This window comes from Propithecus coquereli, unplaced genomic scaffold, assembly GCF_000956105.1.
Source record: "Propithecus coquereli isolate 6110/MARCELLA unplaced genomic scaffold, Pcoq_1.0 Scaffold218, whole genome shotgun sequence".
In the NCBI taxonomy this organism is placed as follows: Eukaryota; Metazoa; Chordata; class Mammalia; order Primates; family Indriidae; genus Propithecus; species Propithecus coquereli.
In genome coordinates, this window is record NW_012146967.1 from 5,714,085 (window position 1) to 5,738,767 (window position 24,683).

The 24,683-nt window shown below is 44.0% G+C and overlaps 1 protein-coding gene across 1 annotated transcript in view; it reads right to left on the minus strand.

Moving 5' to 3' along the window:
• The window catches only part of RBFOX2 (RNA binding protein, fox-1 homolog (C. elegans) 2), a 276,297-nt gene extending 263,166 nt beyond the window's left edge, over window positions 1-13,131 (minus strand). The window contains exon 1 of the mRNA XM_012644707.1: window positions 12,754-13,131. Within this exon, the coding sequence (XP_012500161.1) occupies window positions 12,754-12,939 (186 nt within the window). The 5' untranslated portion in view covers window positions 12,940-13,131. The remainder of the gene's footprint in view (window positions 1-12,753) is intronic.
• Between the last annotated feature and the right edge of the window lie 11,552 nt (window positions 13,132-24,683).

Here is a 24,683-nt window from a genome sequence, read left to right on the forward strand (position 1 = left end):
ATAAGGCTCAAAAACCTTTCTTTCTTCTTTCCTTTTTCTTTTTTTTTTTTTTTTTGCAATTTTAAGATCATTTTATTGAAGAGTGAGAGGCGGGGAGAGGTCGGGGTGTGTTATTTTTTTTTTCTCTTTTTGAGACAGTCTCTCTATATTGCCCAGGCTAGAGTGCCATGGCGTCAGCCTAGCTCACAGCAACCTCAAACTCCTGGGTTCATGAGATCCTCCTGCATCAGCCTCCCTAGTATCTGGGACTACAGGTGCACACCACAACACCCAGCTAATTTTTCTATTTTTTTTTTTTCAGTAGAGACTGGGTCTCGCTCTTGCTCAGGCTGGTCTTGAACTCCTGACCTCAAGCAATCCTTCCACCTCAGCCTCCCAGAGTGCTAGGATTACAGGTGTGAGCCACCGCACCTGGCCTATTTATTGGGTTCTTATTATGATCTATCCCTGGCACTGACGGAGGGGCCAAGGATACAAGGATTAAGAGACTGGCCTTGTCTTAAAGGAATTCAAAAAGCAGTGGGGTATAAGAAAATAGGACTGAGTAATAATGATAAAAACAGTTACTATATACTGAATGCCTACTATGTGTCAGGCCCTGAACTAAGAACATTACATACATTATCTCTTAATTCTCACACTAATCCTATAGCATATTCTACAAAGGGAGAAGGGGAGGCTTGGATAGGTTAAGTAACTTAACCAAGATCAAACAGCTGTGAAGTTGAAAAGCTAGGACTCCACCTCAGGTCTGTCTGTCTACAAGGCTATTCTATTTTTTATAATCTTGGAGTGGGAAAAGCTTTTCTGAGCATCACACACACACAGAGAAACCGTTAATGAAAACTTTAACAGAAACTATTACATTAAAAAACATTAACCTCTGATATAGTAAATGAAAAAAGAAGCGAAAGAACATGGAGTATGCTAGTTTGTGTAAAAAAGAAAGGAATAACACAAACTAGTAACAGTGGTTACCTGTTTGGTGAAGGGGATAGGAGTAGAGATGAGAGTGAAGCATTTCACTATATTTCACTAAATATAGTTTTATGATTTAGAGTTAGGAAATCTGGGCACAAATCCTGGTTTGGATAAGTCAGTTTGGAAAATGCTGCATAATAGCTCACACATAATATAGTGTGATAGTTTTTTTTTAAATTTAATTCTAATTTCCAAAGTTATTTGACTTTTTTTGTCAGAATAATACCTATTATCATTTCTCAAAGAGCAATAAATGGAATACATCTTGGGATACTAAAGTTAAACAAGTTAACAATTTCCTTGCATAAAACAGGATCCTAGACCAGATTTTTTAGATGTCTTCAAGCTCTTGTTAAATCAAGTACTTACTATTTGCCTAAAACTAACACTGCAAAAAAATAATTCCTAGTGAAGCTAAAATCCAAGAAAGGTAAATGATCCCTACACCAAGCTCAACAAAATTGAATAAGGGATTCTTAAAATAGGCTTCCCAGTATTGAAAAGCAAAGCCTACAGGCTAACACTTTACTTCAAACTACTCCTAGAGAGAGAAATGCAAAGCAAGCATAAAAGAAAAATTGCGCCTGTTCGCGCAAGACACACACACACACCACACCCCCCCCATGTTTATTAGTAAGTAACAGCTGACAAAAATCACTAATAGTCCCTGATAAGCACCCTTCTGAAAGGCTTCTGCTACGTGCGTGTAACAGGCATTAATGCTTAAATCCACAGAGATAACACTCTGGTTTCTCTTCAGATCGTATAAATCTTTCACCTTTTAAATCGGAAGAGAGGTAATGCCAGAGTTAACCAACTGATCTCCACCAATGTAAAACAGCCAGCTCAAAGCCAAAATGTTACAGCAAAAAGATCTATTTACCATCACAATAAGTAGTTAAAAACCTATAATAAGGTAGAGGGACAAAAGATGTCTGTAATGAGTAATGAGCAGCAGCTGGGGATGAAGAGGAAGTGACCCACAGAAATATTAATTTCTAAACCCAGGTAAACACCTTTTGAATATGATCACCTCAAAGTCTTGGATGATATCAAAGCTACCCAAATGAGCTTATTAAGAGTCATGAGTGGCCGGGCACCGTGGCTCACACCTGTAATCCTAGCACTCTGGGAGGCCGAGGTGGGAGGAACTTGAGCTCAGAAGTTCGAGACCAGCCTGAGCAAGAGTGAGACCCTCCCTCCCTGCCCCCTACTAAAAAACAGGAAAAAATGAGCCAGGCTTGGTGGGGTGTGCCTGTAGTCCCAGCTACTCAGGAGGCTGAGGCAGCTGGATCACTTAATGATGCCACTGCACTCCAGCTGGGGCAACAGAGTGAGACTGTCTCCAAAAAAAATAGTCATGAGTGAGACTATGGCTTCAAGTTTGAATGCAACATACAATAAAATTTGCATGTGAGCATAACAAATACAAGCATATAAGAAATGGACTGCTTTAAGTAATGGGTGTATAGCATTACTCTCCATTCTTTTAAACAAGCTACTTCTCTATCTCTCTCACAAAGAGATGCACAGCATAAGACCAGGGTCATATTTTCAAAACAAGTAGTATCAACTCCCTGTAAGCTTTGCCAAAGCTCCCACTGTGAGAAGCAGCCAATGTGGAGACTTCCTGAAGTTCCAACAAAGTTCTCAAATCCATTGTGCCAGCCACTGACAGTGACAGCGTTCCTGGAAGCCTGTATGAGGTGCAAACCAATGAGTTAAAGCTTTGTGGATGCTGGGAGCCACCACAAAACATCTTCCCAAAAAGCCATTTTGCCAGTTTTTGCTTTCAAATCACACTATCCCATCCCCTAGAAACCAAGAAACAGCAGGTGAAAGCTGTCAAAGCCACATATTCAGAATGATTAGGAGACAAGCCAGTCTGATTAGGGAATAAGCAACCTCATCTGCAGATGCTTTTGCAGAAGGGGAACTAAATAAAAAAGGAACTAAAAAAAGATCTACAACTCCTGCCTTCTACCCAAAATTATTAACCACCCTCTCAAGAATGTTTGTAGAGCTCTGAACCACAGAAGGAAAAAAAGAAAAAGGAGAAGAAAAAAAAAGCAAAACAAATTTAAGGCTGTAAGTATGACATGTAAAAATCCCAGCCAAGCGCAGTAGCTCACACCTGTAATCCTAGCACTCTGAGAGGCCGAGGCAGGAGGATAGCTTGAGGTCAGGAGTTCGAGACCAGCCTCAGCAAGAGCAAGGCCCCATCTCTATTAAAAATAGAAAAAATTAGCTGGGCGTGGTAGTGCCTGCCTGTAGTCCCAGCTACTCAGGAGGCTGAGGCAGGAGGATGGCTTGAGCCCAGGAGGTTGCTGTGAGCTAGCCTGACGCCATGGCACTCTCCCAGGCAACAGAGTGAGACTCTGTCTCAAAAATAAAGACATACATACATACATACATACATACATCAAAATCCCCAAGAGATGATGACCTATGAAACTGAGCTCCAAGTAACAGAGCTAACTATGCAGCTGCTTTCCCACTTGCCTAATGTCCAAGATAAATAGAGCAGGCCCATCAAGAAGCGCCACCAACTTCCAGGAAAAGAGAACCAACATCCTCCTGTCTCAGGACAAGCCACATACCCACAATTAATCCCTGAATGAAATCCATAAAGGTCTGCTTTGGAAATCATTCTGGCTGACAGCAATTAATGTCTCCTCCTTCGAACAACTGCCAATTTGTACAGGAAAAAGCTGCTCTAAGAAAAGCAATGGTAAGAAATTCCCATGAGCCTCTGTCCAAAAGTGTTCCAACTCAAGCAGTAGCTGGAGGTCACATTCAGACCCCACAATGCCCCCAGGCCCTGTCTGTAGTTCCTCTAGTTCTACTAGTACAGCTTCTGCCCCCACCCCAATCCCCAGAGCTGGAAGAGTCCCACAGCCACCCCACCCATCCCTCACAATAAATCATGCTTGCTTGTGCTATTTCCAATTAGGATCCGACAAAATCAATGCAGCCAGAAGGAAAAATAAACAGTATGCCTCCTCAAAAACCACATGCCTGGAATAAAATATCCAAGACCAGCGTAAAATCTTTTTCTCAACAAAGGAGAAACCAAGGAATCAGCCTCTACATGGGAAAAATCCCACATACTAGGGTGTTATCTGGGGACCTAGATCCCTAAAAAACCCAAGTATTATGGTTGAACACACCCATGTGGAAGTCTAAACCTCAAAGGCTGTTTCCATCCTTGGGAAAATAGGTTTTTAAGCATTCAACCATTATCATTTGACAATTCAAAAATGACATCTACTTCATAAGTGGTATTTATCATGCGTCCCCTGCCTTGAATCCTCAGCTGAAATTTCCAGATGCCACGTATGTGCAGGACATGTCAGAAGGAAGTGGTATTACCGGCTGCTCTGTGTCATTCCCTTCTTAGAACCTGTTTTATTCATTTAGAACAGAAAAAGCCAGAGAAGAGTCCCCTAACTAAACTAGTAAGGGAAGGAAGTCTCGAAGCTGGAGAACAGTCGAGGATTATACAGGAGCCCAAACCCAGAAGCCAAAAGCGAAAGGGGAGGGGAAAACAAGTGCCAAAGAGAATTCCTGTAAAATACTTCTATGAATGTTATCTCTAAAGCTGAGATTTAAAAGAACTGTATTAAACTTCCTTATTTTCAAACATATCCAATATGAGTGATCTGAAAAATAGCATGTATTTTGTGAAGTACCTCAGCTTGGTATTTTTCCCAGATCCATAAAAACAAGCTATAATAGCTGATGAAATTCCCTGGTTGAGAAGGGAAAGGTTAAGGTCCACAGTTGATCAAATGGCTCTAGTCCCAAATGGTGGTAATATATGCAAACTGCAACACTCCAGAATCCCTCAGCAGCCCTGTAAAAAGGTAGATCAACAGACCGAGCCAATGAATCGGAACAGGTTGGCTCTAACTGCCCCTCTCACTTGTGTGGTTCCTCTTTTTTCCTTAACCACACTACCACAAAGAAGCTTTTTTAAATACACACACGTGCATTCAATTAATATCTGAGCACAGGAAACTAAATATCAGGTTGCTGTGCCCACCCGACACATTCTGCCCGTTAAATTCCACCCCAGTTTCTGTTTTCAGAGACCCTTCTCTCACCTTTAACCTTGATATCAATGGAAAGATCAGGTAACATTCATGTATCACACAATACCCAGTCTTTACAGGAGCTGGAAAGCAGACCAAGGGCTAGAACCCCCAACCCCAGCCTGGGAAAATCTGGAGAAACAATTAAAGCCATCTGCAGGTCCCAACTGAGAAACAGGAAGACAAAGTTCAATTCAACAAGAGTGACAGTTTCTTGACACTTGGGCCCAGGCACACTGCAAACTGCTATGGATCCCTAAAGATCCCTTGAGGATCTCTTAGTCTGGGCGGGGGTGAAGGGGCAGGTACTTGATCAAATGTTAATCTAAAAAGTCCTAAAACAGAGCTATGGACAGGATGTTTTAGAAAACAGCAGGAGTGTGGGAGGGATAGGAGTAATCATAAAAGGCATCCAGGAAAAATCAATATCCAAACTGATTCTTCAAGATTGATCCTTACAAATGAGAGAAAGGAAAGAGATGAGGCAGGAACTTTGGGTAGAAGGAACAGAAATCAAAGCACAGAAGTATGCATGAGCCTGGGTGGCACAGTACGCCCAGGAAACTCTAAGTCCCTGGACATGGACCTGGAGGTGGAGTATAGAAAGAGATGGGGCTAGAAAGGTAGGCAGAAGTCAGACCAGAGGACCCAGTAATCCAAACGAGAGAATGGACTTTATCCAGATGTCAAACACAAGCTTTCAAATGATTTTAGGCAAGGAGTAACAGTCAGATGGCTCTTTTAGATAGATCGCTCTGTTAGCAGTCTGGAAGGTGCATTTGAAGAAACTGAAGAGAGACCACAAGAGACAACACAAAGGCATCCCAGTTCAACTTCCACAATCCAAAATGAGAACAAAAAGTACCATCTACATGAAGCAACACATTTGCCAACAAACCTTACGAATTTGAAACACAACATTTTCACTGCTCTTGCATCTGATGTACCACTAAAACAGCCAGTGAATCTGTCACCCATCCTCCCAGTAGAGATCCCATGCATTCTATGAAATGTCCAGATCCCTAAGGCAGGCACTAAGATCACTCCTTAGGAAAGAATTAATTGTCTCCCCTTCCTCTAACCAGAGAGACCACAATGACCAGGTTCATTCCCCCTGGTTCATTCTCCACCCTGGATGACTAGCAAATGAAGTTTCCTGGTTTCACACTTTGCTCATCCCTAGTAGTTTCCAACTCTGGCACTCAATCAGAAGCATGTTAACCACTCCACGCTGTTCACTAAGCAGGAACTTACTGACTGCTGTATAGCAGGACACAAGGAAAGCAAGAAATAAACATTTAGTGCTGGGTTCCTTGATAGGCACTTTAAGTAATCACAGTAATTCATTGTAGTAGTTCATAAGAGTATATATTAATTCTCCCAATTCACAAATGCGTGAGCACGAGATCAGAGATGTCAGACATCTTGCCAAAGGTCATTCATTTGATAAATGGAGCAGCCAGGATTCAAATCCAAATATGAGAAACTCTAAATGGTGTTTCCTTATTACATCATACTTCAAGTATATATGGATAATAAATATGATTACATATTAAGGTTGGCAATAATAAGAGTAGTAACATCTCCTTTTTAAAAATGGAAAGGGGACCGGTATCTTTCATCCTCAGATTAAGGGATCACTCAGAGAAGTCACAATTGTGTGATCACAACTAGAATCTCCAAATGCTACTAAAAAGGTCACTCTTGACCAAAAAATATTCAGACTCAAATAACAAAGCAACCCAGCTATATTGTAGGAAAATATATCAAATCTTCTATACATTTTCCCTTCAGAGTCCCTAAGACAACATTTGAAAAAAACCTCATGGCTGATCCCTTGCTCGCTCTTAAGTTCCCAAACTACTCTGCCCACCCAAATTACAGAAATGTGTCCAGGATTCACATGGCAGTTCTGATCCGATTTGTCCCAATCCTGGCTCAAGCAGCTTTGTACTACCCTCATAACTAGATCAGCGCCAGCCAATGGGTTTATTCGAGCTGATCTGTGATGGATTAGATAATGAAACCTTAGCCATGTAAGCTGCCTGCTTGTATTGGGGCTGTAGGGGAGAAGAATAAGAAACTCAATACTCCTAGGGGCCACCTAAAACACCAAATGCACTCTCCATCCCTCGTTCCATCTGTTTGCTCACACTCCAATTACTGTCATTTCCTTTCCATCATCTCTGTGGCTCTCCCTCCTGTCTTTGAAGGAAGTACACATTTGCCCCAGAATAAAGATGTTTACTATGCTTTATGAATGTATGTCAACAAAAATCCAAACAAATCTGCTCACTAAAATGACTCTTTATTGTTTCTAAAAATTACTTAAGCCTGACATCAAACTGAAGGCCTGAAAGATAGTACACTAGAAATTCACTAGCAACATTCTTGTTTACACTAAGTAGTATACTGACTTTCTTTCTCCACAGTCCTGTAATCTTGAGGCCTGTCCGCACCAGTCTGTTTTATAACAAAATGAAAGTTAAATGTCTAGTTAGCTTCTGTTGTGTTCACATATCAGTGTGACAGAGAAAAAAATGACAACATGGCTAGAAGATGGGAGAGACAGTTGGGAGACAAATTCAACTCAAGCTAATCTCTTAAGTCACCCTGAAGAATTCTACTTTGAAACCTGATTTTCTCCTTCTCAAATACATTCCCAGCTTTATATTCGCAGGCTTCCTTGTGAGGCTTGGAAAAATTCAGTAATTTTTTCATGACTGTGTCTCAGTTTCTTCATCTACACCTTGGTAGCATTGTGGGGTAAAAGTCTGTGTCCCTCCAAAATTCACATATTGAAGCCCTAACCCCAGTGTGATGGTATTGGGAGGTAATCAGGTTTAGATAAAGTCATGAGGGCTCCCATGATGGGATTAGTGCCTTTATAAGAGAAGGAAGAAACCGCTGACTCCTTCTCCAAGAGCACACACTGAGGAAAGGCTATGTGAACACACAGTGAGAAGGCAGCTGTCTGAAAGCCAAGAAGCAAGTCCTCACCAGACACCAAATCTGCTGGCACCTTGATCTTGGACTTCCCAGCTTCCAGAACTCGAAGAAATAAATTTCTGTTGTTTAAGCCACCCAGTCTGTGGTATTTTGTTGTGGCAGCCCAAGAAGACTAAGATGGACAGAGACGAAAAATTCAGTAATCTTACTGAGATAGTGTTCTTGAAATTACTTGTAAGGAAAGCATGTAATTTTTGTAACTCTACTCAAATGGTAGCATCATCCTCAGTTTCAGCACCAAATACCCAAATGACAGTCCAAAGAGACATTCAACTAGGAGGAAATAAACCCAGAAATAAGCAAACGGGAAGATAAACTACTTCAGTGAGCATCTACAAAGCAACTACAAGTTACCTGGAACCCCTTCCCTGAGATCATGAAGAAAGTCTTCCTACTACTATAGTCAACCGCAAATATGAACAATTGCTGAACCCACTTGGCAAAATTGGATTTATGACTCTATGGTCAGAAGCAGTTACTCAGCCATATAATAATCACATACCAACCTTTTACTACCATAAAGAATTTTGCTGAAAGCTATAAGTAATAATTAAGGTGCATCTTAATGTATACAACAGCTAAATTCCTAGAAAAATGCACAAAAATCAAATTTTTATTAATCAAATTGTTTATATTTGCTAGAAAAGCTAACCAAAAGAATTCATTTCCCAGTATATTTTATAGAGCCTAAATCTCATACATATCAGACTTGTTTGTGAATTGAACCTCTAATATTCCTATATTTAACTTTCCACCAAGTTAGAGTACATTATTTCCAAGTACTCTCTTTAACAAGTACACTTCTCAAACCATATGTCAACTTTCCAGTTGAATTTGTCACTTCCCTCCTACTCCATGGTTCAGGTTTCTATACTTCTATACTATTTCCAGGGCTGCAGTGACTCCTCTTCCATTCACATAAAGCTCCTGTATACTGCCCTTGAAGGCACTGACCATTCCTCTCTCTCCTAAGGTTCCTTCTGAGCCTAAGGATTATAACACAAGCACCAGGGACTTTCTGGAGTCCCTTAAGCTCCACTTTGGAAAGTAATGATTTGCTCCAAAAGCTTAGTGACTACAACTCAAAGGGGTTCAGCTTTGGGATCTGAAGCTTAGCTGCAGCTCCATTTAGTAACCAACCTTGGGAAATTAATTCCAGCAAATGTCTTTATTCTGTAAACGGGGGATAATGCTTTGACACTCAAAGGGATTGGGGAATTTTGTGATAGTAGCCTCACACCAGAATTTCATAATTTTTTAATCCCTTAACTATTTGTAAAAGGTATCAACTTCCATTTAACAGGCATTGAGCACTTACCATGTTCCCAAAACTGTTAGGTATTATGAAGGATAAACACAAAGGATATATAGTCTCTGTCTTTTAGAAGCTTACAATCTTAGTAGGGAAACAACAATGATAAAACAGTTAAGGGACAATGCAAGATGATGCATAATTAAGCATCAATATACCACAAGGCAAGAGCAGGGTGTGACTGATGTGAACTAAGCTGTCAGGGAAGGCTTCAGGAAAGGAGCTATGACCCCAGAAAAACTCCAGTTGAGCTAACCCATAAGAAAAAAACGTGTGTTTTAAGACAAACCCACATACCAAAAAGACTGGCTACACTAAGATTCTTAAAATGCATATTTACACAGGGCCGATAGGCATTTCTAAACCACTGATATCATCCCCTAAGACTGCCAACCCCACCTAGCTCTGCTCCAGCAACATTGGTCTCCTGTTCTCAAACACACCAAGCACACTTCTTTCTCAATGTTCTCTGCACCCTCAGTTCCTCTACTTGAACCCTCTTCCTGCAAACATCTGAATGGCCCGTTCTCTCACATCATTCAAAGGTCATGAAAAAGGCCTTCCCTCACCATCTTCATCATTCTCTAGCCCTTTCCCTACTTTATTTTTTTTTTAGCCCTATCACCACCTAAGAATAGTTGTTGATTTCTTTATTAGATGTCTCTTCCCATTAGAATTATTAGCTCCATGAGACCAGGGGGTTCTTTTGTTCACTAATATATCCCCTAGGGTTAAAACAGTTGCCTGGCATATAGGAGCTGCTCAATAAACATGAATAAATGAATATTAACTATATCTACATGCACACTTTTAAAAAAACTTTTCACCCATACCTAGACTGTATACACCCTAAGGACAGGGAACTTGACTTATATTTTTTAGAAGATAACTTAGAAATCATCTTATACAAACACCTTATTTTACAGCAAAGGAAACAGAGGCCCCAAAATAAGAGATTTCCCCGGAACCACACAGCTAGGTAAAAGCAGGGAGCTAAATCAATGATGATTTAAATACCTGTGTGACATGGTAGAATGGAACTACAGCAATGAGAACATATAAAGTAGAAAATAAAGAACATCCACAAACTGACACAGAGTGTAAAAAAGGATTATCAGTGGTACAGTTCTCAGCTGCCAAATTTTACAGAAAGGACCTACTCCACTCCTTCCTCTGCATACCCCCAAAGTCCCTATACACTGCTCCATTTCCAAATATCACTATCCTTAGCCAATTTGAAGGCAACCATCAAATAACAGGTCCCAGGAGTAAAGAAGGAAAAGGGGGCCGGGCGTGGTGGCTCACGCCTGTAATCCTAGCACTCTGGGAGGCCGAGGCAGGTGGATCGCTCAAGGTCATGAGTTCGAGAGCAAGACCCCGTCTCTACTAAAATACAAAGAAATTATCTGGACAACTAAAAAATATATATATAGAAAAAATTAGCCAGGCATAGTGGCGCATGCCTGTAGTCCCAGCTACTCGGGAGGCTGAGGCAGAAGGATCGCTTGAGTCCAGGAGTTTGAGGTTGCTGTGAGCTAGGCTGACGCCACGGCACTCTAGCCCGGGCAACAGAGCCAGACTCTGTCTCAAAAAAAAAAAAAGAAGGAAAACGGAAGAGGGTCTATTAACTATGACTGACAGAAACAATAATACACGCATACATAGCTATGCGCACACACCAAGTAGAATATGCTCATCAGCACCTACATCCAGCCTTTCCTCCTTACCATCAATGTTAGCCCACCTCACCTCAAGTCTCCCCACATTCCTCTATTTTTTCCATGGCCCTGAGCTTTTACTTCTCACAATCCCTCTGCCTGACGGAGTTTTAATGGAGAATAAAAGCAGACAAACAAAAGAATTCAAAAATAAACACCAGAGGGTCACTTTACCCAAACCAACAGAACAGGGTGGATTCTGCAAAGGAGACCAAGAAGCACACAACAAATAAGCTAGGCTTAAGTACAGCTCTGTCTCTAACACAGGAAGTTGGGCAGAGCCTCGAAAAGCAGGGAGCAGAGCATAGGAAGTCTTTTAGCACCACAGAGATTTCCAAGAGTGGTGTAATGGAGAGAGCCCAGGAATAGGAATTAGAAGACCAGGCTTTTAGTTCTGGTTTGACTAACTGGGTGGACTTATGCAAGTCACTAGTCTTCTCTAGACTTTTAATTCCCCATCTATAAAAAGAAAAAGGTGGTCAAAACATGTTGGTACTTGAATCCCTTCCAAAAAAAAAAAAAAAATGATGGAACTATTGACTCTCCTCCACCAAAAAACTAAACACATAAACTATTCTGCATAAGAATCTTCCCAGTCTATTCAAGTTAAGAACCCCTAGAAAAGATGTCTAGTCCCTTCTATTTCTAACATTTTATGATTCTAAGAGAATTAGGCAGATATCTACACAATAGCTGGTAGATGAGCATCATCATTTCATAGCAAGTATTTTCTGAATAGAGATCGAACCCTAAAACCTACGAAGGTCTCAAGCTCGTCTTCAAAGTACAAAGTCAACTGACATCATCAATACCTTTCCCATTCCCCACCCAAATCAATCAGCTTCTCCCTGAGTCTAGAACTCAGAAATCAGTCTTCTAATAGTCCTATAAATTTTTTTATAGCCCCGGACATTAAAGAGTTATTTGGTGTCCTGGTGATGTAGGATGCAATTGGCAAAGTACAGGAGGGACATGTCCGGTGTTTCTTCAGACTCAATAGCATGCTCCACAAAGTTAACGAGACAGCACCACCGTGTCCCCACAGCACTACCAAACTCGTGTACTTCACACACTCCTTGTGTAACTGATTTAACCCACAATCTCAGCCACATCCCCTTTCGGCTCTCTCGAGGAGTTTTCTTGCTTTTCGCTCCTTTCCTTCAAATGCCGCTTCCCTTCCCCACTCCAGCGTGTGCCGAGGGCTGCCAAAAAGGTACTCCCTCTTCTTGGGAGGTTTCCCACCAGGTCCCCTCGTCCTCGACTCAGCCCAGCGACTCTGCTCTGGGCAACAGACTCAGGATTTCCCGGCTTCCACTCCATCCCAAGGAACTAAGCAAGGGTTTGGAGAAATGGAATCCATCTGAACCATGTTCGATTTCCCCCCAAAACCTCGTCACTCGTCGTGCCCCTCGTCCCCTCAGGAATCAGGACCTCTCGGCACACCGGCGTCCCCCTGCACCTTTCTTCTCCTACCCCAAGCTCGCCCCACCTTCCAACCAGGCCCCGACCCGCCCTCTCCCACCTCCAACCCGGGACCCCAGGAAGCCCTCCCCTCTCCAAGCCGGGGAGCCCGGGGCCGCCACTCACGGCCCGGCTCCGCACCCCCACGATAACGGGGAGCCCCGTCCCGCGCGGTCACCTGCATCCCGCCGCCGCCGTCGGCCGCCGCCTCCTCGGTGCGCGGCCGCTTGCTCAGGCCGGGCTCGGCTCCGTCTCCTCCCGCTCCGGGAACCGGCAGCTCCAGCTCCGACTCCCGCTTCATGCCCCGGGCAGCAGCGCCGGGCCCGAGCTGAGGCGACTGCTGCGGCTGGGCGCCCTCCGCCATTCGCCCGTGCCCCCCTCGCCTCCGGGAGCCGGGCGACCCGCGACAGGCCACCTCCCCCTGGGCCTCGGCCCCGACTGTCGCGACAGGCGGGCGCGTGCCTGCCCCCGCCCCCCGCGTGCGTGCGTGCGTGCGCGCGCGCGGGTCCGGCGCCCCTCCGCGGCTCGCGCCTGCCGCTCCTGCCCCGCCGCCCGCTCGCCGGCCGGGTCGTCGGCTCCGGGCCGCTGGCGGGTCGCGACGGGCACTCGCACGCGCCCCCGCACGCACACGCGACACCCGGCCGGGCCCGCTGCGCCGCCCCGCCTCTCGCACTCCGGGAGCTCGCCCGCCGGCCCGCGCTCGCTCACTCACACTCTCCCTCACAACACGCCGGTCGAGGGAGGAAGGGGGCGGTCCGGGCTCCCGAGGCGTGGGGAGGGCTGTTTATTTGGGGGGAGGAGGGGCGCGAGGCAGGAACGAGCTGACTGGCCGGGATCCTCCGACCCGCCACTGTGGCAGCACCGGGAAGGCGGGGAGAGAGAAAGAGGGAGGGAGGGAGGGACCGAGATGTCGGACTCCAGCCTGCGCGGGAGGCTGTGGCGAGGGGGGCGGCGGCAGCGGCTGAGCCCGCGGAGGGGGTGGGGCCAGCGCCCTCGGCAAACTCCGCCGCCTCCGCGCTGGCCGCCCGAGGGAGGCCGGGAAGAGATCGGGGAAGCTCGGGAAGCTCCGGCACGGGCGCGGGATTGTCCTGGAGGCGCAGCGCGGCTGGAGTGCCAGCCTGTGCGGAGGGGGCGGGGCCGTAGCCGGGGGGCAGGCGGAGCTTGAGAGACCCAAGAGCCCGGGAGCAACTCCTGCTTGCAGAACTAGTTGTGCTGAATTATGACCTGAGTTCACCCATCTGGTCGCCTTGGTTCCCGGGAGGAGAAGGGGCACTCTGTGAGAGGTGGGGCTCTTTGCTTCCTTTCCAGCAGAAGAACGGGGATCTCGAGTTAAAAGGTCCAGGAATAAAACCACCCCTACATGGCTCTCCCCAGTTCTGACAGCTTTTACTTTTAAGCCTTAATTATTATCACATTCCTAAAGATGTTAATAATACCTGATGTTTGTAAGAGTTTTATGGTTTGCACAATGCATTCACAGGCCCGTTTTAAGGCTAGTGGTATAGGCAGAGTAAATACCATAATCTCCATTTCATTGATGATGAACCTGAAGCTTAGTTAAGTCCTGTAGCAAAAAGTGGCAAATCCAAATCGCAGGACACCAGATCATATTCTCTTTCTTTACACCTTGCTGCCTGAGTAGCACTTTATTGCTTACCAACTTTGTATAGATAGAGATATCTGTGCAATAGACAGATTATCTTTCCTACCAGACTGTAGGGAGAAGGACTGCATCTACTTTCTTGGGGTTCTATATTGTGCCCTGCACATTATAGGAATGAAAAAATGTTGCATGAATGACCTGGTTTCCAGTCTTGGCCTTGCCAACTAGCTTGAACAAGTTACTTCATCTCTTTGGACCCCAGCTCGATCACTGTAAAATGCAGAGATAGTTTGGATCAGTGGGTCTCAACCAGTAATGACTTTTGCCTTTCCACCACCCCCACATTTGTCAATGTCTGAAGGCATTTTTGATTGTTACAACAGGGAGATGCTGCTGGCATCTAGTGAGTTGTTACTCAATAGCCTACCATGCACAGAACAGTCCCCACAGGAAAGAGTTATCCATTATCCAGCCAGAAATGTCAATAGTGCAGAGGTTAAGAACACCTGGGTTAGAAGATTTCGAAGGTTATTTCCAATCAGTCTATAATTTGGCCTTTGAACTTGTGTTTAACCTGGCTAGAGCTCAGACAATACAGTAGCAAAGATCCCTGCTTAAAGTTAGACCAACCCAAGTTAGAACCCAGGCTTTACCACCTACTGCCCATGTAATGTTAGACCAGTGGTGACCAAGAATTTCTATATAAAAGGTGTTTAGGGATGCAGACTGGTTGGAAGGAAGGACTGAAGAACTTGACCTGAAGCTGAGTCTTCACATCAAGCACATTGTATTACTTAGGCTATGTTTTAGATCAATAAAAATTTTATATTGTCATTAAAAATAGACAAGTTTTAGCTCTGCCACTTACAACTCATGATGCCTTATGAAAGCTACTTTCTCTATGTCTCAATTTTTCCATCTGAAAATTAGGATAATAATAGTACCTTCCTGAAAGGGTTATTGTAAGGATTAAATGAATTGTCATATTTTAAGAACTTCAAACAGAATGACTTACGGTAAGCACTCAAGAAATGTTAGCTATTATCATTATTACCATTATAATTTTATTCACATTTTAAATGACAGTGAAAAAATATTCATTGTCAAGATCAAAGAATGTCGTTATCACCATTATTGGGGGGGTTATTATATAAAGTTGGTTGGGTAGAGTTGTTAGAGATTCAAATGGGGCAGACAAAGCTCAAGTCACCTTGGTGCAACAACTGTGTTTGGCAAATTATTTTATTTCACTAAGCCTTACATTCCTCATTTGTAAAATGACAATAGTAATAGTCACAGTGTTGTTCTAAGGATTAACTGAGACAAAATAAAGCACTTATTACAGTGCCTAACATATAGTTACTGCTTAATAAGTGGTAATTATTTATCATTCTAATTTGATTAGTGACAGTAAGCTACTAAATATTAGCTAGGGGCCTGTGAAAATGTCTAGGCTGGAAAGAGAAGTCCAGACGTCTCTTTTTTTTTTTTTTTTTGAGACAGAGTCTGACTCTGTTGCCCGGGCTAGGGTGCCGTGGTGTCAGCCTAGCTCACAGCAACCTCAAACTCCTGGGCTCAAGCGATCCTCCTGCCTCAGCCTCCCAAGTAGCTGGGACTACAGGCATGCACCACCATGCCCAGCTAATTTTTTCTATATATATATTTTTTTAGTTGTCCAGCTAATTTCTTTCTATTTTTAGTAGAGACGGGGTCTTGCTCTTGTTCAGGCTGGTCTCGAACTCCTGACCTTGAGGGATCCACCCGCTTTAGGATTACAGGTGTGAGCTACCGTGCCGGCCGGCAGGCATCTCTTAATATTGCTATTTGCTCCACCAGTGTGGAAGTCCGAGTGCTTACAAGCTTGTTCTTGAGCTGAATTAGACCCCAACCTAAGTCAGCAGTCTCCAGCTGGCAGTACCCCACAGCCTAATCCTGTCCAAGCAAGCATTATGGCTTTGAAGGAAAATCAGGATGTTTCTAGGTGGCCTATGGAACAATAATGGAGCTTTTTTTTTTTTTTTAACCTAGTGATATCAGCAGTTTATTTTCTGAAAATATTACCTGCTGAATTGGTATCTTAAGAATTCTTCTTTCTTCCCTACCTGCCTTGCCAAAATACTGAAATCTAAATGATCTTAGGTCCTTCCTGGGCTGCCTCACGACCCAGCAAGAAATGAGATTTGGGATCAGAGGTGCCCGTGACTCAAATTATTGTTATTCAAGTAGCACTCAAGCCTGTAAGAAATAGAGCAGTGCAGTATAGGAATGTTTGAATGACCAGGCAGAACAAAGAGAAATTGGACCCTGCCCTGTAAACAAGCATTATCCATTTAGGGAAGGAGAGCAGCATAGAAGCCTGCAAATAGTAGAAGAAGCCAATGGCAGCACAAAGACCAGGATCATTTCTTTTATATACATTTGCAGCTACTTGTTTGGGAGCAGACAGTTACAAAACATTACGGAGGAAGAGGCTGTTAAAGAATATTTTTTGTTTGGGCGTAGTGGCTCACGCCTGTAATCCTAGCACTCAGAGAGGTGGAGGCAGGAGCGTCGCTTGAGCTCAGGAGTTCGAGACCAGCCTGAGCAAGAACAAGAGCCCGTCACTACAAAAACATAGCCGGGCATGGTGGTGTACACCTCTATTCCCAGCTACTTGGGAGGCTGAGGCAAGAGGATCACTTGAGCCCACAAGTTTGAGGTTGCAGTGAGTACGATGACACCACTGCACTCTAGCCAGGGTGACAGAGTGAGACTTGGTCTCCAAAAACAAAAAAAAAGAATATTTTCCTAGAAAGAATGTTTTATTTATTTTTTAGAGACAAGGTCTCACTCTGTTGCCTAAGCTGGAATGCAGTAGCCACATCATAGCTCGCTGAAACCTCAAAACTACTGAGCTCAAGTGATCCTCTCACCTCAGCCTCTCAAAGCACTGGAACTACAGGCATGAGCCACTGCACCCGGCCTAGAAAGAATTTTTAGATGCAGAAAATACTGCAGTCCTAACATTTATTAATTTATCCATTCAACAAACTATGGGCAAGTGTCTGGAATACGAAGATAAATAAAACTTATTCTTAGTACCAAAGAGCTCAGTCTGGAGAAGAAGAGATGAACAAATAAAAAGACAATTGTGATGCATCATGATAAGGAGGTTATGTCTCACAGTGGTCAAGAATATGGACTATAGTGTCAAACAGACATAGTTTGGAGTCTGCCTTTGCCATATATCTGCCCTTGGACAAGACCCTTAGCATCTCTGAGGCCAAGCTTCTTCATTTGTATGACAGGCACTGGTAGTTGCCAGTTAGTAAGACAAAACCACAAGAAGAAAAGGCTCTTTGCCCTTTATCCTTTGCCCTTTGCCCTTCACCATTCCTCCTACCTGGAACACAGATGGGAAAAACAACACACATCTTGTCTCCACAATAGCAAAAGCGACATGCTAAGAATTGTATTGTGGAGCCGCCATACCAGCCAGAGCCCATCTACCTCTAATTTATTGCTATTTGAGAAAAATAAGTTCACATTTGGTTAAGCCCTGTGGACAGGTTTCAACATGCAGCCAAATTCAACCACTAACTGATACAATCTGTAAACTGAGGATAATAACAGTATCTCCCCTGGGGTTCTTTTGAGCATTAAATAATGCATGCAAAGCACTTAGCATGACACCTGGTTCATAGACACACTCAACAAGTGGTAACTTAGAACTTTTTACTACTATTAGTACATCTATTATCCTTGTTAATATGATTATTGTATGTGCCAAAAGCAATAGGGGTTATAGAAAGATGTTACTCCCTCTGCCTGGGGGAGACACAACACGTTTTGCCCAGAATTGTTATATTTGACCTGGGTCTTTAAAAATGAGGAGGAGTTCCCCAGGTTATAGTTTCTGATAAAGGATGCATGCCCTGTGTATGGACTTAGGGGGAGTTTGGCACTGTCCACTGGGCTGCAACCAGGAGAAAATTCTGAGGAGGTAACAGCACAGGGCTTGGAGTCAAAGAAGGAGGACTGGAGTCAGCTGTGGTCTTCAAATAAATGAAGACTGGGGGAGCTGAGTGGGCTGTTGTCTGTGAAATGGGGGCCAGACCACCTAGCCACAGGGCTACTGTGAGTCTCTTAGGAACTAATGGATCTTCAGAAAGATCTGGTTAAATGCCAGTTACTGTTAACCCAGTACTCCGGTTACATACGGTCATTGAACAAGCTGGTGGTGTAAATCTCTTTATTTGTAAGTTCTTTGAGAACATGAGCACTTTCTTAATCCTTTTCTTGATTTCTGTGTCCCTAGCACCTAGTAAGCTTGACACAAACTTGGCTACCCCAATGATCCTGAAAATATTTAAAAACATAGCCCCAGGCCTAAGATTTTCCCTGGAAGAACAGATAAAAACCCAGAGCAGAGTAGATCTTAAAATATTGTCTTAACCATGCACTCCTCTAAAGAAAGACAGCACTCAGAGCCTAAGTTCTTCCCCCGAACTAATCACCTCTCTAATCAGAGAGAGTAGATATAAATAGAAGAGACCATTTCTACTCCAAAGCTTTCTTTTCCCAAAAAAGAAAGGCAGAGAATACCCTTGATAATTCATCGGCCAGAGGAAGTGGAAGCAACTCCTGCCATGTGGCTGGCTGATCTGAGAGCAGATACAGAGCCTAATGAGAAACTGAGTTCAGCAAAAAAGGAAGCTGTGATGTTTAAGCCTCATTAGGACTGTAAAACCAGCCGTTCTGACACAAACCCTGCTATTGACTTTGACCTCACTTCCCTACGTCCCTCTATTCATGGCATTATTGAACCTGGGTTTTTCCTATAGGCCAGAACCTTGCCAGCCCCTTCGCCCTTCACATAATGTGTTTGTCTGGTTTCTATTTCTGTAGTTTGATGAAGGATGATAGCAGGGTATTGAGTTGTTGTTTTTCATTTAGTGCAGCCACCGCCCTCACCCTGCCCACCCCCGACTCTGCTCTCAAGTCGTGTTCATTGTCTGTTTTGTGCCTTGTCCTAGGTTTTTATTGCTTCCTCACAGAGTGGAGAAAGGCTTTATTTTATTTTATTTTCCAGGCGCTGGTATACATAACCTCATGTACCCATCTTTCCTGCAAAGAATTATGGTGTTTCTAAATTGGCAACAATTTCCCTTTCAGAAAGGAAAGGCAGGGAGAGTGCAGACATTCGCTGAGCCCCTAATAGGTATATAGCAGGCCCTGAACTATACGTTGTTTTGTTTTGTTTTGTTTTGTTTTGTTTGCATTTAATCCGCACAACCGGCGCATGAAGCAGGTAGTATTACATCTCATTTTACGATGAGAAAACTGAGAACCAGAGAGGCGAAACGACCGGCTCAGGGTCACACGGGATGGTTAATGACTAAGGAACTCCTGTCCCCTCACTCCACCTCCACTGCCTCTTCCAGTGCCTCACCCTGTCTTTGAGGACATTTTAGGGTGTTTTAGTTTGGGCAAATACAAATCTCATAGGGAAGAGGGGACAGAAAGAAAAAAGTTTAACCTTTTATTCTCTGAAACAGAACTTAATTGTCTTGATCCAGCATTCCATTTGCAGCATAAGCTCCTGAACCTTTGTCTTGTCAAGGCGTAGGGTCTTCATTGTCTTTGTTGTCTCTGCCGGCACCTACTCAAGTACCTTCCTCTGGGTCCTTGTCTGGCTGTCAGTATCGATCCCAGCTGGCCTCCACTGAGATGTCCTATCTGATCCTTAGTGGTTGATCCACCCAGATTGCCTCTGTCAAGGGCCTGAGGAAGCCCTGGCTGCTCCCACACTGCTCTGGGGCCTTGGGAATCTCTGAGAGGCTGTTTCCAGCCGCTGCGTTGTAGACACTGAGAAGGCATCCCTAACCCTCATGTACCTTGCCGGAGGGGAAACACTGCAAAGCTGCCACCTCCACTGCCTCCAATGAGAAGCAAGGCAGAGGTCTCCTCTCCTTCCAGATGCCTCCTGGACCTGGAGCTCTGTTTCTCCCTATCTCCTCCTCAAGGCTCCACCTAGGAAGAAGCAAGACGCAGGGACCCTGCAGAGGCCCACACCAGGCTCGCTCGCCTTGTCTCCCCCCTCAGCGCCTGCTGCATAAGCCTCTCCTGGGTGGGGCTGCCAGACTGGTCCTGATGGATTCTGATTCTTTTGAACCTCTGAGTTTTGTAGAACACAGATTTCATGTCCAGAGTCATGTAGGGTTTAGACTTTTGCAGTAAAAAAGCCCAGGCTTTTGAAACACAGAGACTTTTCTCTCAAGCCATATATTTCAAAGTCTATTTTGAAATTCAAAAAGCTGAGTCCTGGCTCTTCTTTCTCTTTGCATTTCGACTATAACAGTTTCATTTCTGAGAAGAGGGAAGGGTAGGAACAATAGAAGAAACTTGGGAGAGTGAGGGGAGGTAGAACGTAAGTTAATAAGTCTGTGGCAAAGACAATGTCTGCACGATATCCTCCTCCTGTAAACACAGGGAGACAGTGTTGACCTCCCTTGAAGTCAAAACAGGGATATAATGACAACGTTCTGGCCAGTGGCATATGGGTAAAAGTGAGAGGCCACTTCCAGGCCTGGCCCCCAAAAACACCCCGGCCAATCTTCTAGCCCCCTCTTTTCCTTCCATAACAGCTGTGGAGACCTGAGCTGAAGACAGAAGCATCACAGGAGGAAAGGAGCCTGGATCCCTGAGTCATCAGCTGGAGGAGAGCTGCATAAGACTGTGACGTGAGCGAGAAATAAACCTTACTTTGTTAAACCACTGAGGCTTGGTTTTTGTTTGTTGTTGTTCTTACAGCAGCTTATATTACTTATCCTAACTAATAAAATATCCAAATATTGTTCTGCTTCATAATCAATATATAAAAGGTCAGACAGAAATGGGGAATCAGAAGCTTGATCACATTGACTAAAATCTATGAAATTGAAGGTGCATAAAATGAACACCAATTTTAAGATAGTATTATTATTATAGACAGGGTCTTGCTGTGACACCTAGGCTAGAGTACAATGGCACAATCATAGTTCACTGCAGCCTTGAACTGCTGGGCTCAAGTGATCCTCCTGCCTCAGCCTCCTAAGTAGGTGGGACTACAGGTATGCACCACTGCATCCAGCTAATTTTTAAATTCATTTTGTAGCAATGGGGTCTCGCTATGTTATCCAGGCTGGTTTTGAACCCCTGGCCTTAAGCAATCCTTCTACCTCAGCCTCCCAAAAGTCTGGGATGACAGATGTGAGCCACCACGCCCAGCCAAGATAATACTAAATGTTATCTTTGGGTAATAGTCAAAGCTTGATGTTGAAGGAGAGTGATAGGAAAGTAAACAAGAATGATACCGCAAATCCTTTCTTTCAACCAGCCTGGCATAATAACTGGCATATTGAGACACTCAATAAATAATAATTGAATGAATGAAAAATCCGTTAACCCATCAACGCCGGTAAAACCCAGGCCATTCACAAAACCCAGGCCATTCACTATGTTAGGATTTATGGGAAAGAGCAAAAGAGGCAAAGATTAGGAAAGGGGAAGAAGTGAAAAAAAAAGAAAAGAAAAAGAAAGTAGGGAATGTGAAATGAGAAAGGAGAAATAATTTTCTAAAATGCATGCACCTTTTCCCATCCCCACTTTTGGCACTTTAAACAGTGCTCATCACTCACTACCCACTGTGATTTTTGTCCTCCACATGCTTACAAACACATAAAAGTAAAGTTACTTTACTTTTACTAAAGTTCTGTTTATTTTTTTCCTTTTTTTTCCCAAACACAGAGTTCCAGGAAAACCTGTTTATCATTGATATTAACACACAAAGTGAATCTGAGCATGGGAAACACCATATTGGGAGGCAGGCCGAAGCCCGTAAGTTTGGAAAAAGCCATTCTATTCTAGCCCTTAGACTTGGAATCATGCAGAAAGATTTCTGGGATTTTAAGGAACCCAATAAATAACATCTCTTTTCCTCATCAAGTCAGGAACCAATTTAGAGACAGACATAGGAGACAGAGAGAGGAAACCAAAATGTTTATTACCGATAAACACTAGGTTTGAGCACACAGCTAAGCATATGCCAACATACTCAACCTAGGTGTGCAGCCTAGGCTGTGCTGCAGATGGGCGTGCTGTGGATGGGTGTGTTATGAAGGGCTGTGCTATGAATCTTTACTCTTACTCTTTTACGTTAGACAGACTCAACCACCGAGCCACTGGCATAGCTGGGAAACTGTAAGCTTCCTCCAACAGAGGCAGGTCCCTTACTGCATGACAGAAAGCTAACTATTAATAGAAATCTCCCTCTGAGTGGTTAAGCAGATTTGAAGAAAGGGTCACGTAGGAGCTGAGCGAAGCCATGTCCGGAAATCACTCCTACAAAAAAAAATTTATCAGTTGGCTTTGGCTAAAGTATACAGCAGGAACAAACAGCCCCAATCAGTCATGACGTACAACCATAAAGGTTTTCTGTTCACATGTCCACTGTGGGTGGGCTGTATGTCTTCTTCGCTCTGGGACCCAGGCTGATGGACAGGTCCATATCTTAATCACTACTGCTCTGTGGCAAGGGGGAAAGAGGGAGGCAGGACAGAAGGTAGAAGGGGCACCCTGGGCTTCTGCTCTGAGTTCCAGTGACCAATGCTGCTACAGGGCCAAACCCACCCTCATCGCGGTGGGTGTTTATTCCTCCTGAAGGGAAGGGCAGTGACTATTTTTGGATAATAATTCAATCTACTACACTCCTCCTGGAGAGAAAATGAAGACGTGGGGTTTAGTTTTCCCAGTCTGTATACCCGAAGGCCAAAGGAGAAGCAGCCAATGCTGTTTGCCACACACGCATGCCCCTGCCCTACTGTGGAAGTTGCCTGTGGGTTCTGCAGACAGTTCCCACACGTCCCACACGTGTCACCTGCTTTCTAACTCAAATACCTGCCGGAGGGCTTTCTCTGGCTGCAGGAGCGTGCTGGGCCCACGTACGGACCAATCCCAAAGTGCGGGAGAGCTGACCCCGCAGGAGCAACCCTTAGCCAAGGAGGGGAAGAAGTCAGTGTACAAATTCCCAGCTTGCATACCCCTCGGTAGGACAATTTTGAGGTATTTCTATATAGTCTCTCAAAGGACTCAATGGGAGTGAGCCCCAGCTGCCCACCATGGCAACTTGCTCGGAAATGAAACTTTTCCTTTCTTTTCTTCCTTCCCTGTCTGCTTCTCCACTGCCTCACTGTGCTACCAGGGATCGCCCCCCAAATAAGCTACTGTACCCCAATCCCTGGGTCAGGGTCTGTTTTTAAGGAACCCAGCTAAAACAGGGATGGAAATTTATCCTCTCAAAGTCCTATTTCCTGATGAATGGATTTTCAAAAATGTAATTAATATATATATTTATATACACACACACACACACACACATATATTTATGAATACAATCCAGCCTTTAAAAAGATGGAAACCCCACCATTTGCAGCATGGGTGAACCTGCAGGACATTATGCTAAGAGGAGTAAGCCGGGCACAGAAAGACAATTCTACATGATCTCACTTCCGTGTGGAATCTGAAAAAATCTAACTCACAGAAGCAAAGAGTAGATGATTACTAGGGGCTGGTTGGGGAAGGGGAATGGGAGTTTGTTAGTCAAAGTATACAAAGTTTGAGTTAGACAGGAGGAACACGCTCTGAAGATCTATAGCACAGCATGGTGACTATAGTTAATAATAATGTATTATACACCTGAAAATTGCTAAGAGAGTAGATTTTATAATAAATGTTCTCACCACAAAAAAATGACAAGTGTGTGAGGTGACAGATAAGTTAATGAGTTTGATTTAATCATTCTACTATGTATACACATACCGAAACATCACATTGTACACCATAGATATATATAATTTTTGTCAATTTTAAAAAATAAATAATTTTTTTAAAAAGACCTATTTCCTAATCTCTGGTCAGTCTCCAGCAACTCTTCTGCCTACTCAGTCTTACAGCACAAAACAATGTGAGCGCAAAATTGCTCTTAAAACGACAACTAACATTTACAGACTAAGTACTTTCATGTACAGAATCTTACTAGCTAATTCTGAAAATAACCATGTGAGGTTGGTATCATTATCACCCCCATTTTGTAGATGAGGAAACTGAGGCTCAGAGGAGTCTCCTCCGGACATGGATGTCTCTGGCTACTGGGCCTCTGACATTCAGTGCTGGCTCCCCAAGCACTCGTGGGAGGGCTTGGGCTTCTTGTCAAACCATCTTGACTTTTTGGCCATCACAGATGGTGTCAACTAGTCTCCACCTTAGCCTTCTCCATACCTCTCTTTCTCACCAGCCTGTAACTTCGGATTTCTCAACTGTCCCTTCGTAACGGCCATGATACCTCATACATAGTTCATTTACACACAACAAATGTTGAGTGGCTCCTAATTGGCAGGATTGTTCTAGGATGTGACCATGAGGAAGGCAGATCGGGTCCCTGCTCTCGGAAAGCTTACATTCCACTGAGGAGAGAGGGCAAATGAGCA